This window comes from Meleagris gallopavo, chromosome 8 (assembly GCF_905368555.1).
Source record: "Meleagris gallopavo chromosome 8, MGAL_WU_HG_1.1, whole genome shotgun sequence".
NCBI lineage: Eukaryota > Metazoa > Chordata > Aves > Galliformes > Phasianidae > Meleagris > Meleagris gallopavo.
The window spans coordinates 1451488-1468689 of record NC_139411.1 but is presented as its reverse complement, the minus strand read 5'-3'; the positions used below and the strand labels follow the sequence as shown (position 1 = coordinate 1468689).

General features: G+C 38.0%; 1 protein-coding gene across 1 annotated transcript; it reads right to left on the bottom strand.

Moving 5' to 3' along the window:
* Positions 1 to 378: 378 nt before the first annotated feature.
* On the bottom strand, positions 379 to 16950 carry MAT1A (methionine adenosyltransferase 1A). The gene is made up of 9 exons (XM_003207784.5): positions 16612 to 16950; positions 10477 to 10554; positions 9540 to 9662; positions 7776 to 7888; positions 6412 to 6555; positions 5876 to 6094; positions 2758 to 2940; positions 2176 to 2309; positions 379 to 1126 (listed from the first exon to the last, which is right to left on the bottom strand). Exons 1-9 carry the CDS (start codon positions 16703 to 16705, stop codon positions 1024 to 1026), a joined length of 1191 nt encoding a protein of 396 aa, XP_003207832.1. The 5' UTR covers positions 16706 to 16950; the 3' UTR covers positions 379 to 1023.
* Positions 16951 to 17202: the final 252 nt, after the last annotated feature.

Here is a 17202-nt window from a genome sequence, read left to right as displayed (position 1 = left end):
TGGAGAGGCCAGTGGTTCAAATTTTAACCACGTAGTATATGTGTTTTTCTGATGTTCTGCAGTTATTTCTCTGCATTTTTTATTTTACTTCAAATTTAGATAAAATATAATATGCTATGCAATAAACCTGACATTTGGGAGCAAATATTACTTTAGAGAATACTGTCAAGGGCAAACATAACAGTTTAATACCTTTTCAAGTTTCTATTAATGAGAAGGACTAAACAATAATCACGAATGTAGTGAAATATAAATTCAAATCACAACTCCAAAAGCTATTAAAATTTAATCACGTTAATAAACAAAAATCCAACAAGAGTATTAGAGGAGAGGACTATTATACTGTAATGTTAGAAAACAGAAAGAGACACCCTCACATGCATGGTAGGAAAAAGCTTTTTATTGTATGATTGTTTTGTAGGAGAACACGTTTCAAAAACACAGGTAATCGAAACACAACAGTAACAGCACATACTTGGTGAAGAAGATTTAAATATTATGTATCTGGTAATATCTTCCACTAAAGAGGCCAAGATACAGTTATGTGACATCCAGCCTTCTCCCATCAAAGCAACCCCCAGCTGTATGCAGTGCTAACTCCAGTAAGGAAATTGGACCCCAGAATTTCCCATTGTCTAATTAGAGGTAAGAGATCTGCTGATCCTTAGTCAGTTGGGAAAGTCATCCATTCCTTTGCCCATGAAAGGTTTGCGGTTCAGCCATTGGTTTGAGTACCTGAGTCATATTTGGCCTTTGTCAAAGGAACCAATGGAGCAGCAATAATAAGTAAACTGTGTTTTGTTATCATGTGTTGATTAAAAACAAGATTCTGTCTTGTACATTTTAGATAATGAAGGACACTGAGGGCTAAAAAAAAAAAAAAATCAATCTCCTTTCCTTTCTTTCCATTTAAAATCTAAAATTCCTTTGGTTGAATACAAAGCTGTCAAATTTGATTTTTGGAAGCACCTTCGTCTTAGTGAACTTCTCTTCCTTAATGTTTTTAAAGATAGATGGCAAGGGTCAAAACACAAGTTTTTTAGGCACCTCCCATGAGAATTCATTTCTTCCAAAGTGACCATAACATGCAGTCTTCTGGTAAATGGGCTTTTTTAGATCCAAATCCCTGTGTGAATAATTAAAAAAAAAATAATAATAATAAATCTTCACCATATAATATTCATAGTACTTATCAATAAAATCTGACATAGATATCCAGTTCATAACTTCCACCTAGGAAGCATATTCTAAAGATGTAAACATATCAGTGATTGTGTCCAAATGTAAACTGAGTCACAGAATCACAGAATTCCAGATGTGGTCTCGGCAGGGCAGAGTAGAGGCAGAGGAGCACCTCCCTTGACCTGCTGGCAACGCATAATGTACCCAAATGATACAACTAACAACAAAACATATATGTGAACTCCCTTAGGGCTACAGAAAATGTTCTTATTATTGAGAATAATGAGTTTTAATAGAAAAGAAGAAGTACATCCCACTTATTTCATAAAATAAAACCTATTTCTTTTTCATAGCAAAATAAGGTAAAAAATATTTTATATTGTAGCAGAAATGCTAAGTCACAGCTTGAAACAGTGATGGAGCACATGGTGGGAAGGCAGGACCAACTCAGGGGAGCTCAAGGTGCACTCAATGCAGCTGAGTGACTAGCGGGGCTGGAGCCAGGATCCACCCCTTCCTAGCCCTCATTTAAGGATTGGCAGGAGAAGCAAATGGATCTTGTTAGAGATCCCTATATATCTGAAGTTTTGCAAAGGTAAGTAGCTTTTTTTCTTTGCTTCTGTGTCCATCTCGGTCACATTTCAGTATATTCTCTTTTGCTGTAGCTTGGGGTTTTGCTATTGTGCTGTTGTTGCTGTGCTTTCCATCATGTTATAGCTTTCATATATCAATTCCATTTAGTATATTTGGTCTAAGGCTGCAAATATATGAAACTTGAAAACAACATCAGTCATTTTAAAATATGTGGTATGCTGGTGCTACATCAAAGCTATCAGCTGTGCAGTCTGACCAAAGGTCTCTTTAGAAGTGCACAGAACAATTCTGTGCTGGCTTAGTGGAATTGTTATCACACTGCAATATCTACCAGTTCTGCAAAAAAGCAGTTCTAGGATGTGATTTTCAAGGTGTTTCCACATCTTTCTGTTTTCATACCTGACAATGACTCCAGGCCGCAGATCGAAGTTTTTGTGCACGATGTCCAGCAGCTCTTTCTCTGTTTTTTGGGAGGTTCCGTAAGTGAATAGTGAAATTGAGAGTGGTTGAGCTACTCCAATGGCATAAGAAACCTATGGAAAAAAAATACACCATAGTTAACAAATAAGCATGGTGCTTCAGTGGGCAAGAGTAAGCAAAAGATCCTAGAAAAGATTCAAGAGCCTTCTTAGGAAGACTATGGCATGTTTTGGCACTATCTGTATTTGCAGAGAAAATAATCTTTGAAAACACTGAAGTTTCTGGATAACTTTTTTCTTTGTTACCAACGCTTGTCCCCATGACAGTAAGAATCAAATGGTTAAGCTCAGTGAATATCTGGAAAAAATAGTCAATAAAGGGGAAGCTAAGCAAAAAGGGCCAGCTTCAAGCAGCTGTAACGGGTCTGTCAGGAAGTCTTTCTACTCCCCCAGTCCATCACCAAGACAGCTTGTAGTACAGTGTCTTGTATGATGTTTATTTGAGGTAAAGCTGGAAAGGAACAAGCTTTTTGAAAAGATCAGCACTAATAACAAACCATACCTGAACCAGAACGCGACGACAGAGACCAGCTTTCACAAGAGACTTGGCCACCCAACGGGCTGCGTACGCAGCTGATCGGTCCACCTTTGTGTAGTCTTTGCCAGAGAAGGCACCACCTCCATGGGCTCCCCAACCGCCATACGTATCCACAATGATCTTTCGACCAGTAACACCAGCATCACCCTGAATCAGTAAAAGAATTGGGCCACTTTACAAGGCATCTTATTATAACTCTGAAACAAGGCTATGCAGTCTTCGGAAGACTATAATGTATGAGGAAGTTCTCCGGTTGTGGATTATTGTGTGATAGCTGAAGGGATGAACTCATCTCACTGTGTTACCTGGTGTAGGGAACCTGCTTTGGCAGGGGGGTTGGTCTCGATGATCTCTAGAGGTCCCTTCCAACCCCTACAATTCTGTGATTCTGTGTTGCAACAGAGGCTATAAATGTTTTTTAAAGGCAGATTCTAAGACAACCCAGTCATAAATGGTGTTTGGTAATCAGACAAAACATATCACACCTAGGTAGTGAGAGCATTCAGTGCTTGTTTTGAAAGTATAGGAACAATATGGGAACCTTGTTTTAAAAGTGACCTATTTACAACATTCAAACTGAATACGGTGTATTGCTCACAAAGTACATGCCGTATTTGAACCACTGAGAGACTTTATGCTAGGTTAAAAAACATACATATAAATAGACTGGTTTTCCATGTCTTTGGACAAAATCTGAAGTTGTGTGACTAATATGTGATCTAATTATTATTTACCATTGCAAGATATGCCTATGCAATCTTATACACCATTACACGGAGGCTGACACTCAACACTTCTGATGCTGTGTCATTACAGAAACTGTCAGACAGTTTCTGTGCTAGAAACACAGGTCCAGCTTCACTTTATTTATACACTTATTTAAACTGTAGACAATGGGTATGGAAGAATAGGCAGTTAAAGCTATCTTGATTGCATACTTACAAGTACTTTGGATTTTTATTCTATCTCAGTTTACAGATCTTTTCCTGACTAGTTGTCTGACCCCAAACCTAATAAATGCTTAAACATTTGACATTGAGCCTTCACCTGTACGGGCAGGCTTGAAATTCTTTTTGTAGAGAATATCATGCTAGTGAAATTCAACTGCTGGAATGTTTGCATAGCAAACAAGGGGAAAGCCAAAGTTGTTCTTAGAAAGACTAAACACACACACAGGAGAAAACCTTTGGCACTATTTTTTCCACTCTGTTAAGAACTTAATATGAAGGAACCTTTTGGGTTTCTTATAATTTGACTAAAACCTTAATTTCTGACAGCACAGATGGGTGCAGTGAGAATACCTTACATGCCATGATGAGTTGACTGCAGAACTGACTGAGAGGAAGAGAAATGGACTGGTAAAAAGTATACGTAGAAAAATTTATTTTTCAAGGGGCTGCAAGTGTGCAAATAAAGCCTGCTTTAAGGAGACGCTTTAAGGAGAGCTGTAACGTCCTCACATCACCATCAGGTGATGCTGTTGGGAAATCTGTGACGCCAGTAAAAACAAGCACAGAGTTCAAGCTATCACTGGACTTGGAAACAATGGGAAAATCCAAAGTGAGACTTAATTTTCATCCTTAGATAAACTGAGATGAAGTTTAAGACATACTTCCTTAGCTTTCTTTGTTAAAAACAAAACTTACTGGTACCTGGGAAGCTGAAGATGGAACAGATGAGGAAATGTTTTGTTTTTTTTATTGCCACAATGCTATCATAAATTGCACAAGCCCTCTGATGATAGCGATTGTAAGGCCGCAGACATGCAAGCAGACTGACCCATACTAAGTAAGCTTATCCTAGGTTCAAAAAGCTGCAAACACACACTGCGACATAATGTGCAAACATTAAAAAAAAAAATACAGTTTCCAACAAGAGATTTCTGGTTGGCTTACAAGTAGTAATACTACATTTTTAAATGGATACACTTGAGTGCTCTCAAAATTTTGTATGTGTGGTTGTCATCTTAGCTTGTAGCTATGATTGCTCCACAGGTTGATTTTTTCTTCTCCTAGTTACAGTTCAGTCCATTTTTTCTGTAGTCTAAAACATCAACAATACACAATTACAGTGCTATGATCGATTCAGCTACACAAAAATACTGTACAACAATCACCAACTTCAACGCTTTCCTGCCTGTTCTATGGCACTAATGTAAAGACGTGGAGCCACAGAAATACCTCTGGCAAACTTTAGTAAATGGATGAATTTGAATGATAACAACCACAAAAGTTTATTTGCAGTTGCTGCAAACGTCAATCTAATTTCAGGAAGGGGCTTTGAAATTTTGCTGTGACAGAGGCAAGAACTTAGAGCATGCAGTGAAACTGTTTTCAAAAACTTAATCTCAAGAATCCCAGTCCTACAGAGTGTGAAATTTCTGTTCGACTTATTCAAGTGTGAGATTAAATTATCCCTCCTAGTTCCCATGTTGTCCAGATAAAGCAAAAGCAACATTAGCTTTCTCACCAGAACAGCCTGTCACAGAATCATAGAATGGCCTGGGTTGAAAAGGACCACAATGACCATCTGGTTCCAACCCCCTGCTACGTGCAGGTCACCAACCAGCAGCCCAGGCTGCCCAGAGCCACATCCAGCCTGGCCTTGAATGCCTCCAGGGATGTGGATTTTGAGAATAGATGAGCACCTCAGCTCTCACTGGTGTGGGACAGGACTATATAGGTCTGAAGATTACGTTCATTGTAAAAGATGTAAACCTATTGTTGTCCATCTCTTTGTGAGGAATGCTTTCCATGAGAATGGTTTGTTTGTCTCATACAGTGTTGGATTCAGGCCTAGGAAACCCAGAGCTGGGCTTCTATGTTTGATATTAAATTTGACTCAGCTTATCTGCCTAAGTTACAACACAGACAATGATGCAACTGTGCCCTCGAAGCTTACTTTGGAATACAGCACCCAAAACTCTGAGTGCCTCTCCCACCTACAGCCACAGTCAGAACTTGCACTAGACAGCTTGCTTCTCACAATTTAGAGTGGATTGCTAGGCTAGCTGAACATCTCTGTTAAGGCACACAAACACTGGGGATGACAAGCTGATAGAACCATCAAAACAAATGCAAACCTGAGGCCCTCCAATAACAAAACGCCCACTAGGCTGAAGGTGATAAATAGTTCTCTCATCCAAGTATTTTGCAGGGACGACAGCTTTAATCACACGATCCTTCAGGGTTTTGCGCATATTCTCCAGTGAAATGGTTTCATCGTGCTGTACTGAGATCACAATGGTATGAACACGCACTGGTATGACTGCTCCGTTCTCCTGAATGTACTGAACAGTGACCTGAGCAAAGCAGGGAGAAGGAAATAAACAACAAAATACATTTATTTCCTGGAAAAATAGTTAAGTGCTTCTCGCAGTCTGATGCAAGCTGACCATTTTCTAATGGTCAAGCAGGCTATCATAAGAAGTGGTAACTCTTTGCCTGCTAATTGTACCTTATCCAGTAGCAACTTTGGTGCTCTGAGCGCCTTTTATTTTTTCTTTAAAAATATATAACGTTTTAGAGAAGTGAAATGGGATGATTTTCAAGGACTATCAGTAACTGATTGGTTTACTTTGTTGTAAAGGAGAGAAACCGGAATGACAGCAACTTTTACCTGTGTTTTGGAGTCAGGCCTCAGCCAAGGAAGCTCCCCGCTGCGCCTCAGCTCTGCTAACCTGGCATTCAGTTTATGAGCAAGAATAATTGTTAGAGGCATACATTCCTCTGTTTCATCCGTTGCATAACCAAACATCAAACCCTACAGGAGGAGAGAAGAGACTTCAATCACTGTTAAAAAGCACCAGAACCGAAGGCGATGAGATTTCATCTGAAACGAAGAGCAAACAGCACCCTCAGGTTTACTTTCTACTATTTCACGTTGCGATCTAAGAAGCCTAAATTCTGATCAGGTTCCAACATGCTATAGTGAAATGAGAAACAAACCGTGTTCCACGGATTCTTCACAGAAGTCCTGAAGGTTTACATGTTCAGTTGGAAACCCAAACAAAAATGAGAAATCACAGCATATGTGGTGATACAGAAATAATGACTGGTAGCTATTCAGATGCAATGGGAAAGGAGACCACACAAGTGCTAAAGAAAATCAGAAACCTTCTTTGTCTTTTGTAGTCCTTTGTCCTCATGACAGCATAAAAGCATTTTAATTTTTGTCCGCAGGGTTTGTTGTTTGTTTTTTTTTTAAAACAGTATTAGCTTGGCTCCTGGACTCCGATATCCCCATTTATGGTCCTCAACAGCATCGTTATAAACTAGATATTACTACTAATGATACCTACTGTAAATGTTAAACTCATTCATACAGGCATCCGTCAGATTATGGAGTTTTTATGTTAGCATCTTTCTCCTGGGAACACACTGTAATTATCTACACATGTTATTTAGCTCACAGAAATGGAGCTTGGACAACTTTAATTATGTGGAATACCTATTATAATAAAACAGATCTCTGCCTCTGGGAAATAAGAGAGAATTAAAAGTACTCTGGCATATTTGCCTTCATTTTACTAATGCTGCAGACAGTTGAAACATTGCCTAATTTTTTGCTGCGTAAAATCTCAAGAGCTTTGTGAAAGTGCAAAGGTCCTTTGTTTATTTCATCTTACAAAACAAGTCTGGCTGCAAGATGAATGGTCAGAGGCGTCCAAAGCCAGTCAACAAAAATACAAGAAACGTAAGCAAAAACCTTTGTGAGGGTCTACAGACTGCATCCTCACTACTACAGACAGAACTCTCCTGGCTTATGTGGACTGCCATAATAAAAAACAGCAAAAAGCCTGCCTGCAAAATACTTCCAACTGATTCAATAAGGATATGTTTTTTTTTTTTATTCTGGGCTAGACCGAGCTAGAAATGTGCAGATCTTCAGATGGGTTTTGTTTTAGAAAACACAGTAATAATATGAGGTATTCTCTTTCCATTCAAACGTTTTGGATATATCAGGTGTGACGTCACATCTACCTGATCTCCAGCACCAACATCCTCTTCATCCCTGTGTAAATGAACTCCCTGGGCAATATCAGGTGATTGCTGTTCCAGTGCCACTAAAACATTGCAGGTCTTGTAGTCAAAACCTAGTTGAAAAAAAAAAACAAAGAATAGTGACAAATAATTTTTTGTCTGTCACAGTTGTGTGGAACCAGGAATTGGACTCAATAGACAGTAATACAGAACCAGAGAACAGAATTTTCATTCTGAAGGATACCACATTTAGAATTCATAATCTAACTGCTATTTCTTGATAAACTTTTGTCAATAGACCTTAATTTGGTGGCAGAGGTGGTAGGTTAGGCAGGATTGCCTTTATTGATTGTTACTGTTTGTTTTCTCTTGCATTGGCACCCTGTGCCAGTTAGGAATAGCTAACTGGAGATAAGTAGTAAAAACAAAAAAGTAAATGATAAGCCTCTCCCAAACAAACAGTATTAAAAACCTCTGTATAAATTCCTATGAGCTGATGTTTTCAGCGGTTGAAGAACTTGCTTTCTGATATAATACATGCAAAGCAGTGTTATGTACCTAAATCTCTCGTAAGAGTTCATGTGAGAGAAAAAACAGATTTGAGTCTCACAGAAAAGCTGGAAATGGGAGATTACTTTACATTACATTCAAAGACCAAAAGGAAGATTTAAAAAAGAAATTCAAAGACTTATATACAACTGTAGCAAAGTTTTCCATCTTTCCCTAGGGTATATTAAGAATAATTTGTATTTCTCCAAATTTAGCCTTTCCTAGAAGTGTAACTGCTGCTAACATTCAGTTAATAAATCACATATACATGTCCATATGCATATGATCCACTTGAAGAATCCTCATCACCCTCTTTTAAATAGGCTATAACGAGATGAAAACTGTGTGTCAGTGTGCAATTGTTTTATCTTCACCTCTACTTCCATATAGCAACTGTTTTTCACTGCATCTGCCCTTATAATTTTGGCAGTAAATATAAAAATCAGATTTATGAACTAATCGATTAGCCAGTATATTCTGAGAATCCTGCTGCTGTGTCGTGATGGAGGCAACCTGCAGATGTGCTGCTGTGATTCTCTCCTACAACAATCTCTCTGGAAATTATACAGCTATAAAAGGATTGCAGCTAACAACAGTTTTTAAATAAAAGCCCAGGAAAGGTACAATTATTGTATATATACAGTATGCTTGGAATATCTGTATCATACTAAGAAATTAGTGGCAAATCCAGTAGTAGAATAAGTCTGGTGTTTACGTCGTTTTGTCTTTTTTATCATTTTACAAGACACAAATCTGACTTGGACTGCATGCTCCTCAGTGTTTTGTTCAGAATGCTTTGCACAGTGAGAGTCTCCCAGTAATTCTGGATGCCACCATAGTATATACATGTAATAATAAACCTAAGTTTCTTCTTCCCTGTTTTCCCACCAAGACGCATCTACCACCTTGCCACATAGCAGATTCAAGTTCTCACAAGTTTACGTTAGTGGTAGATTCTGTGGCTCGGGTTCACAGTTCAAAGTATATTCTGCCCACTCCTTTTCAGTTTTAACAAACATACAATGTTTTTTTTTTTTTTCTACTTACTGGGATAAAGCCAGAAAGTGTTTCACGTAGCACCACGTAAGCAGCTTTCACACAGGATATTGAGTTTTTATCAGGCTTGCTAAAGCCCACATAAAGAAGTGCTAACTGACCTGGTTTGCAGTTGCCTACTGCTTGCTCTTTAAGGATTTCAGGAGTTTTTCCACCAACCTTTAGCTGAGTCATCATAGCCAATGTGTCTAATTGCATCTCGGACTACTCTCTGGTAATCCACAATAGCATGAGATGTGATTTCTCCACAGAGCAACACCATTCCTGTTTTACATACTGTCTCTGAAAACAGAGATGAAAACAGCATTACAGTAGCAGAATAATCAGCCCAATAAGACAATTAACTATGTTTGTGATTATGGTGATTTAGAGAAATCTATCAGTTATATACCATCTTAGTATTTTTTAGGCATATTTTTTGCAATATTTATCTCCTGCAGCCAATTTCTTTACCACATGGGTGAAAGCATGAAAAAGTCAATTATGTCCAACTCAAAAACATAAAACTCAAGCATTCAGCATAACTGAGTTATATTTAAAGTTATTCAGGGAAATGTAGTATTAAACCAGGATTTCTATGACCACTTAATCATTGTAAGACACACAGTGAAGTTAAATAATTCTCATCAGTGACCAACTGTTCTGAGAACTTGCCTCCGGCCCAAGGAGAAATCTGAAGCTGAGGTTTAGTTAAAAGAACTGAGAAAATTAGCTGAGGAATGATGGTACAACTCTTTCTGAAGAGATAATAAGCAGTCATGGGGACTAAGACTGGAAAATTAGTACTTTATTAAACATAAAAATGTACTGTTTAGAAAGGCATTCAAATATTGAATGATGAAATCCAATGTATTTCTCCTCAGAATATTCAGTCCACACAGAAAATTAACTATCCTACCCTTCTGGAAGTTACTACCTACAGCTGCTACAGCCTTTATATGAACTTCTGCTGTTTCTTCTCATCTCTCACTCTCTTGAGGACTATGTTCTTCATACAGTTTTTGAGAATAAAATGACTTAGCACGTGACACCAAGCTCTGCCAACATATTAACAGTAAAAGAACAGTGGCTGAAAGCAATGCAGCAAACGACTTACCACAAGCAACTTTGGCATTTGGATCCTGTTTAAGATGGGCATCTAATACAGCATCGCTGATTTGATCACAGATTTTATCTGCAAGGCATTAAAACTGTTGTTCAAAACAGGAATCTCAATACAAAACACAGACTCTTTGCATCTGTTTGGATAGACAGGAATTCTTACGTTGCTTATTATTGAAGTATTTAAGCAAAGTAGATAGAAAGTCACATGCAATATCACGAAAGCAAGACAAATAGATAGATCAAACAAGGAATGTACTTACTAGTCATAAACTAATACTACTTATAACTTCAAATCACTGTGAAACAAGTGTGTTATGCATAGAGTTCTGTTATGAGTTACCTGAGAGGCTAAGAGGTTTTACTCCCTGCCTCTTCTCCACCACCACAACCACTACAGCACACAGTCCACAGGAGCAGTATGATAAAAAGAAGGTGATATTCTACCACTAACTTCCATCTCACCAGCAGAAAGTTACAGTGTACCTGAAGAAGGCCGCTGATAAAGCCTGATGAAGAGTTTAGATCACAGATAACCAATATGCCAGTGTTATTGCACGTATTAATCACTTCAGTATGAAAAGAATGAATACAAAAGATGATTAGTAAAGGTAAGACGCATTTGAACGTTCTGCCTCTCAAGAATGGAGCATGTATTACTAAATTACTAAATTACTAAATTACCAAACAGGAATCAGATGCTATTCTTGTAATTTATTTAGAAGTCCAAATGAGCGTTGCTCAGGAAGATTAGGGACAAAGGTAGCAGGACTTTGATTAAAATGCTTGCTCTCTTCAAATTTTCCATTTTTTACTAGACAATAAAGCCATATTTTCAAGCATTAAAGCAAAAATTATAGATGAAAATACTTGTTTTTTAATGTTGTGACAACAGAGTAACTAAGACAGGATAACCTTCTTAGTGCAGGTCCTGCAGCAAACTCCAAATAATTAAGAAACCTGTGAAGTCTTTTTTCACCACAGAAAGTTTATATGGCAGGAAAAACATTTCTCCCTGTTCTTGTCCCCCATGAAGCATATCTTCATCTGCATGAGATGACAATGTCCCATATTAGTTAAAGCTCCTTATATGTGACATACTGCTTATTGAATGCAATCTTCCCAAAAAACTCAAGAACGGAAATAATCCCTATGGCTAATTCATCTTCATTTCATTAGCAGCACCTACCCAGTACAAAGAACTTTACGTAGATTTTGTGGGCTGAAATTGATTTCTGAACTAGAACGCCCCTGAAATGTCTCAAGGGATCGTTAGCTATAGTAGGTGGATTGAGAAAAATGTCTCAAAATCAGGAAAAAAATATCTTACAGGATGAAATCATTCAAGCTCAACTTAGTTCTGAAAGGCCGAAGGAAAGGTAAGCTACCCCAGGAAATCCAAATGGGTACTGGATGGGGCTTTAAAATCCTGAAGGGTAATATGCTGAGAAGAGTTTCTGTCCGATGGACAACAATGTTGAGAGCTGGAGATTAGAGAAACACAAATAAAGACTGAAAAAGTCAAATCTTAAGAGTAAGGAACCACTGAAGCCATTCATATAGAGCTGTGTAGTATGCATGGTTCCTTCAAGACTCTGGTTAAAAATTGAATAGCTTTTTAAAAGGTAGGAATGGAATTCAACCGTGGTTTTTTTAGTGGCGTGTTTGAAGACTTGTTGGATGAAACTTCATTATCTGTGTAAAATTTCTACCAGTAATCCCCTCTGATGCACATGAGAATTTAAATCATTGAAAAAATCAATTAGAGTAATTTATAATACCATGCTGATGGTCTGATTTTGGATTAAGATAGGTCATTTTGGTAGTTCATTCAAAAATGGATGGCTGGTGCAAGAACCAACAGTCCTAGTGCAGTTAGGTACTTTCATTGACACACACAGAGGCAGCCATCACGATTCAAATGAGAAATCAAGCAGGATGATCAGCTGCTTAACACATATGTCTATTAGTAAAGGTCTCTAATGTAAAATAAAACCCGGCATTTCTATTTTTAGTGATGCTTAGCAGGCTTTGTGCGCTTTTCATTCTGTTATTTAAATTTATCATCTCAACTGTCACAGCTCTCTTATAGCTGCTGAATGTGACAGAATATGGTTGTGGGGTTTTTTTTTTTTTTTAAACTTTAAATTCACATAGTGAATTGCTATCCAGTAAGATAGATACTGCAAAAACAATGCCTAGCCTAAGGATTTCTTGACAGAACAGGAAGATATTAGATAACTGTGAATTCTCATCTAGAAATCCAATCACTCCACAGAGCCAGCCTTGTGGCGGAGATGCCAGCTAGCCAAAGAAGCAGCTTTTGATAGCTATAAAAGGGATGAATGCGTCTGATGATAAACCCTACTGAAATGTTAAGCTGCCAAATTGTAAAGTAAAGAAGGTATTCAACAACAAAGGTGATCTCCACTGATTGGAAGGATCTCCAAACTGTTTTGCATAGTTGACTAGAAGTTTATTATGTAAATCTAGAATACATTAACAGCACAACAGTTATAAGTGTTATCTCCTTAAAAAAGAAATGCTCTTTAACTGAAGACAGTTCTCAGGACTCTCCATACATTCATCAAAAATAAAACCTATGAACAGCAACAACCAAAACTTTAATTCAAAAAAGCTTCACTCTTTGAAACTGCAAACAGGTACTACCACACTTCTAGCTTTAATCATGCAGTAAATATCATAAGCATCAAACATTTCAAAAGGTAAGGTTCATTTTCTTAAAAACCTGTGATCGTCAAAATAACTTTGGGTAGCACAAGTTTTAATACTTTATTTATGTCAACAGCACTCGAAGGTGAAATTATGTATTCAAAATACAGTAAACTGAGCAATTCTCAGGATCTTCTTGTGAAAAATTAAAAATTCATAATGCAGATGCCTATCTTGAGCACGTCACTGAAAAATGAGCTTTCTACCAAAACCAAGTTTCATTGGAAAGACTTTGAATAGCTGAATTCCACTGTTTTTCCTTCCTTAAAATACTCTTGAGGAGTACCCATTTCCATTGCAGTCCACTGCAGTCCATTGCATCCACACTTCAGTATTAACACTGCTGCGCTGTTAAAACAGGTTTTCTTACATGTTCTCTTGTTCAATACGCAATTTACTGAATTATTACATCAGACACGTGAGCATCAGCTGACTGGAATGATCTGCACTTTCTGATTTTTTGAGGGAAAAGGTTTGGGGGGTGATTTTTCTTTTGTGAATATTGGCATAAACATTTTTTTAATACGGTTAATAGTCTGAGCGTGCTTTTAGCAAGTGTTTTCTCTCATATTTCTAATACTTACTGCAAAGCTGAATGACATTCTGTGTGCAGACAAATCCACCTGGTGCCATGCCAGAAAGGGGAAGGAATTAATTCTAAATAGTTTGGCACCTCTAAGACATTGTGGGTCAGAGTAACATACAGTGCCTTTCAAAGCACAACGAAACCATTGTGCAGCACAGACGCACTTCTCCTGGATGAAGAGAGGACCTATTTTATATATATTTATATATATGTATATATATTTATACATATATATTTTTTTATCAGAGAGGTTGGACTAGATGATCTTCAGAGGTCCCTTCCAACCCTTACAGTTCTGTGAAGCAAAGTGAAGAAATGACAAAAAACAGCTAAGAAAAGAAAATCTGTTATTCATGTGCTTTTATTACGTCGGAAAGGAGGAGGTTCTGTGTAAGCCTCCCTGCAGAGAGTTTGGAATTTGCCCTGCTAAATGCCAGGATTAAAGACCTTCTGGAAGGGAGTTCAAAACTTTATGCTCAAATCATTTTGAAGAAGTGGGTCTGAGAAGATGGGATAAACAGACTTCTGTGGATTTTTTTCTTTGGGAAGCACATATAATGCCTGTGTATATTAATCACTGCCAGCTATTTACCTACTTCTACAGAACTTAGGCTTCTTAATTACACACAGCTCAAAAGCACTGTACAGATACAAGGCTGTTGTCTTTATACACAAACAAGTAAGCATTTAATTTCTTCCGCTTTGTTTATCATGAAGGTATATGTGAGAGCATTCAACTCAACTAATATAATCAGAACAACTCAGATTTCTACCAGACAAGGATCTGGTTCGGGATCTTCACATAATGCCTTTGAGCAAAATTATGCTATCACATGCAGAAAGGAAGTAATCAGGAACATGAAAATTATCCATTGATAGCAAACAGAGGTACTCAAAACTCCTAATAAACTTCTGGCACTACTGATAGCATAATCAAAAGCCCAACTACAGCCTCAAGCACTGGTCCCAGTTTTAAGAAACAATCAAGATTTTACTGGGTGACAAAAAGCTAAGGGTATATCCTCACGTCTATGTAAAACCACAGACAGGAAAACGTCATTAGGTCAGGTTGTAAAAGACAATTTGCTATTAGAAACTAGACCTGTTGCTGAGACCAATAAGACCTGTTGCTGGACCGTGATCAGGAACACCCAGAGTTATTTACTGTTATCCTGTTATACTTGGTCTGGAAAATCTGGGTATTTCTTTTCTCATAGGTGTATATCAAAATGTATACTTTTTAGGAAAAAACACCACCGAAAAAGTTAGAGTAAATGTCAACTTTATACTCTCTCCTCTGCAATAAAGCTCTTTGGGTGTATGTGTCTCAGAGCGATCCAGCAGTCTCTGGCAGATGAGACGATGTTCACAAATCTCACTGGTGGTAACATTTTGCCAAAGGCCTGGCAGGTGTTTCAGAGATGGACAACGTTCACAGGGCTTAAAAGAAGACCCACAGAGAGCCAGTAGAGTGGTTGGAAATAAAGAAGAAAATGTAAGCAACAACTGAAACCTGGGTCATATTCTAACGCAGGAACCAAGACAAAAAGGGACCTGATAAAGAAAAGAAGCTAAGGGACAAATAAAAACCTGGGGACTGAGCTGAACTGTTTATCTTCCTATTCTGAGACTTACCTGTTACAACCTCAAAGATATTAAAAAATGATCAGAATAGCATCAGTTGTGACCTGTCATCTTCAAAAAAATCACTGCCAATTTAAGATCACCTTATAGCATGCTATTTCTCATACGCAGCCATGTTGTTCTGTGGTTGCTGGATGTAATTATACACAAATTTGAGATGGACTTACGGACGAAGGACTGAATATGGTTGTCATTTTCTGATGGTGTTACATCAGAAAGAACTCCAACTTGCTTAACCTGAAATTGACAGCAATGGACTCAATTGCATCAGCCACAGACTTGACCTGCACTAATAAGTTAATATTATAGAGGAGTATCAGAATTACAGACGTTATATTCTCACTGCTGACCTTTATGTTCTCTATGTTATCCCACCCATTTACGATATAATCACAAGAAAAAAAACACCTTGCTATAGCGAAAAGTACTTGATGCCACACCGCCTTCTAAAACAAACATGCTTTTCAGGACATCAAACAGTCTGTTGTCCCTTGGACTCGTTTGACATAAAGTACGTGTTTTGGGCAGATGACCATTTGTTTCCAATAAAATTGAACTTATCTCTATTTTAAAGACCATACATACATTTTAGCAAATATCTGCCCACTATTTGCTTAAGCAATTCCATATATTGCATTAATACCTGGATAATGAAATGGGAGAAAACGTGTCAGCAACTTGACGTGTGCAGATGCAGGGACCACTGATTTTTCAAGTCTTTAAAATAGACTGCTTATGGGTGACAGTTTTAGAGCACAGCCTACATGCAGGACAGTTTCACAGTGCCCATAAGGATATGGAATTTGAGAGGCAAGCTATGTGCTCTTATCCATATGTGAAACTTGAGCCTATCAAAGGTACAGTAATGCCTACACAGTAATACTGAATAAAAAAGCAAATAAGATGAAAAGGAAGGAGTAGCAACAAGGGACCTCACTGCCCTCCACAGGGTAACACACCCAGCAAAGGCACAAAAACTCCTGTTAGAAGAACTCTAGTTGCAGCAGTTCTATAGTCCATATGGAAAGGTCCCATGGAAATAATGTAAAAAGCACCCTGTTCAACAGACTTTCTATAATAACACTAATAGCAGATTCGTTCTTCTTCGGACTTCTATTTCAATGAAAGTATTTTTTCTTTAATGCATTTGCCATAGTGGCTTCTTACCTGGATGTCCTTCTCCTACTGATTCTGATGTGAACATGAAAGCTCCTTCATCATCCAGCGTGTGATCGCATAAACCATCCACTGGCCCATTCATGGCTGTGATGCTTTTCCTGATGGATTATTTTAAAAAGTGGTTGAAGATTTCTGCCTTTAGTGCCTTCTGTTAAAAGCGAAGGTTCTTTCTGAGCAGGACTGCCACTGTGTTCACTCACTACCTGTAATGCTAACTCGAATTTTAGTCTGTGAAATCAGCATGGGCTTGTATCTGTGTATGCATGCAAGGAGTACGCATGTGCCTGAAGTCTGTATCCCTACCTAGCCTGATCTGTCAGTCTCTGGGCTGCTCCTATATATGGAAAAGTGAAAGTGCCTAGAAATCATGTGAGGAAAATGGAAGAGCCCATTTCTTGGCAGGGGAGTTAGTTAATTTGGGGATATTTCACTAATTAACTCAGTTCTTGGAAACACTCTGGATTCAACCCGTGCAAGATTAAGTATCGTAGGAATTCAAATGAGTGTGAAGTAATCCAGGAGTACTGGTGATGGTTCAGTTCAGCTGCTTCTCCACTTTGCCTCTCCCCTAATTCTGGG

What these genes read in the sequence shown, in the direction of transcription:
- MAT1A (XM_003207784.5), bottom strand. Translation starts at nt 16,705, where the DNA reads ATGAATGGGCCAGTGGATGGTTTATGCGATCACACGCTGGATGATGAA. An exon ending in CTATGATGACTCAGCTAAAG is followed by an intron (nt 7,889 to 9,539) that starts GTTGGTGGAAAA and finishes TTTTTCAACTAG; the next exon opens with GTTTTGACTACAAGACCTGC. An exon ending in CGGCCTGGAGTCATTGTCAG is followed by an intron (nt 1,127 to 2,175) that starts GTATGAAAACAG and finishes TTATTCACACAG; the next exon opens with GGATTTGGATCTAAAAAAGC.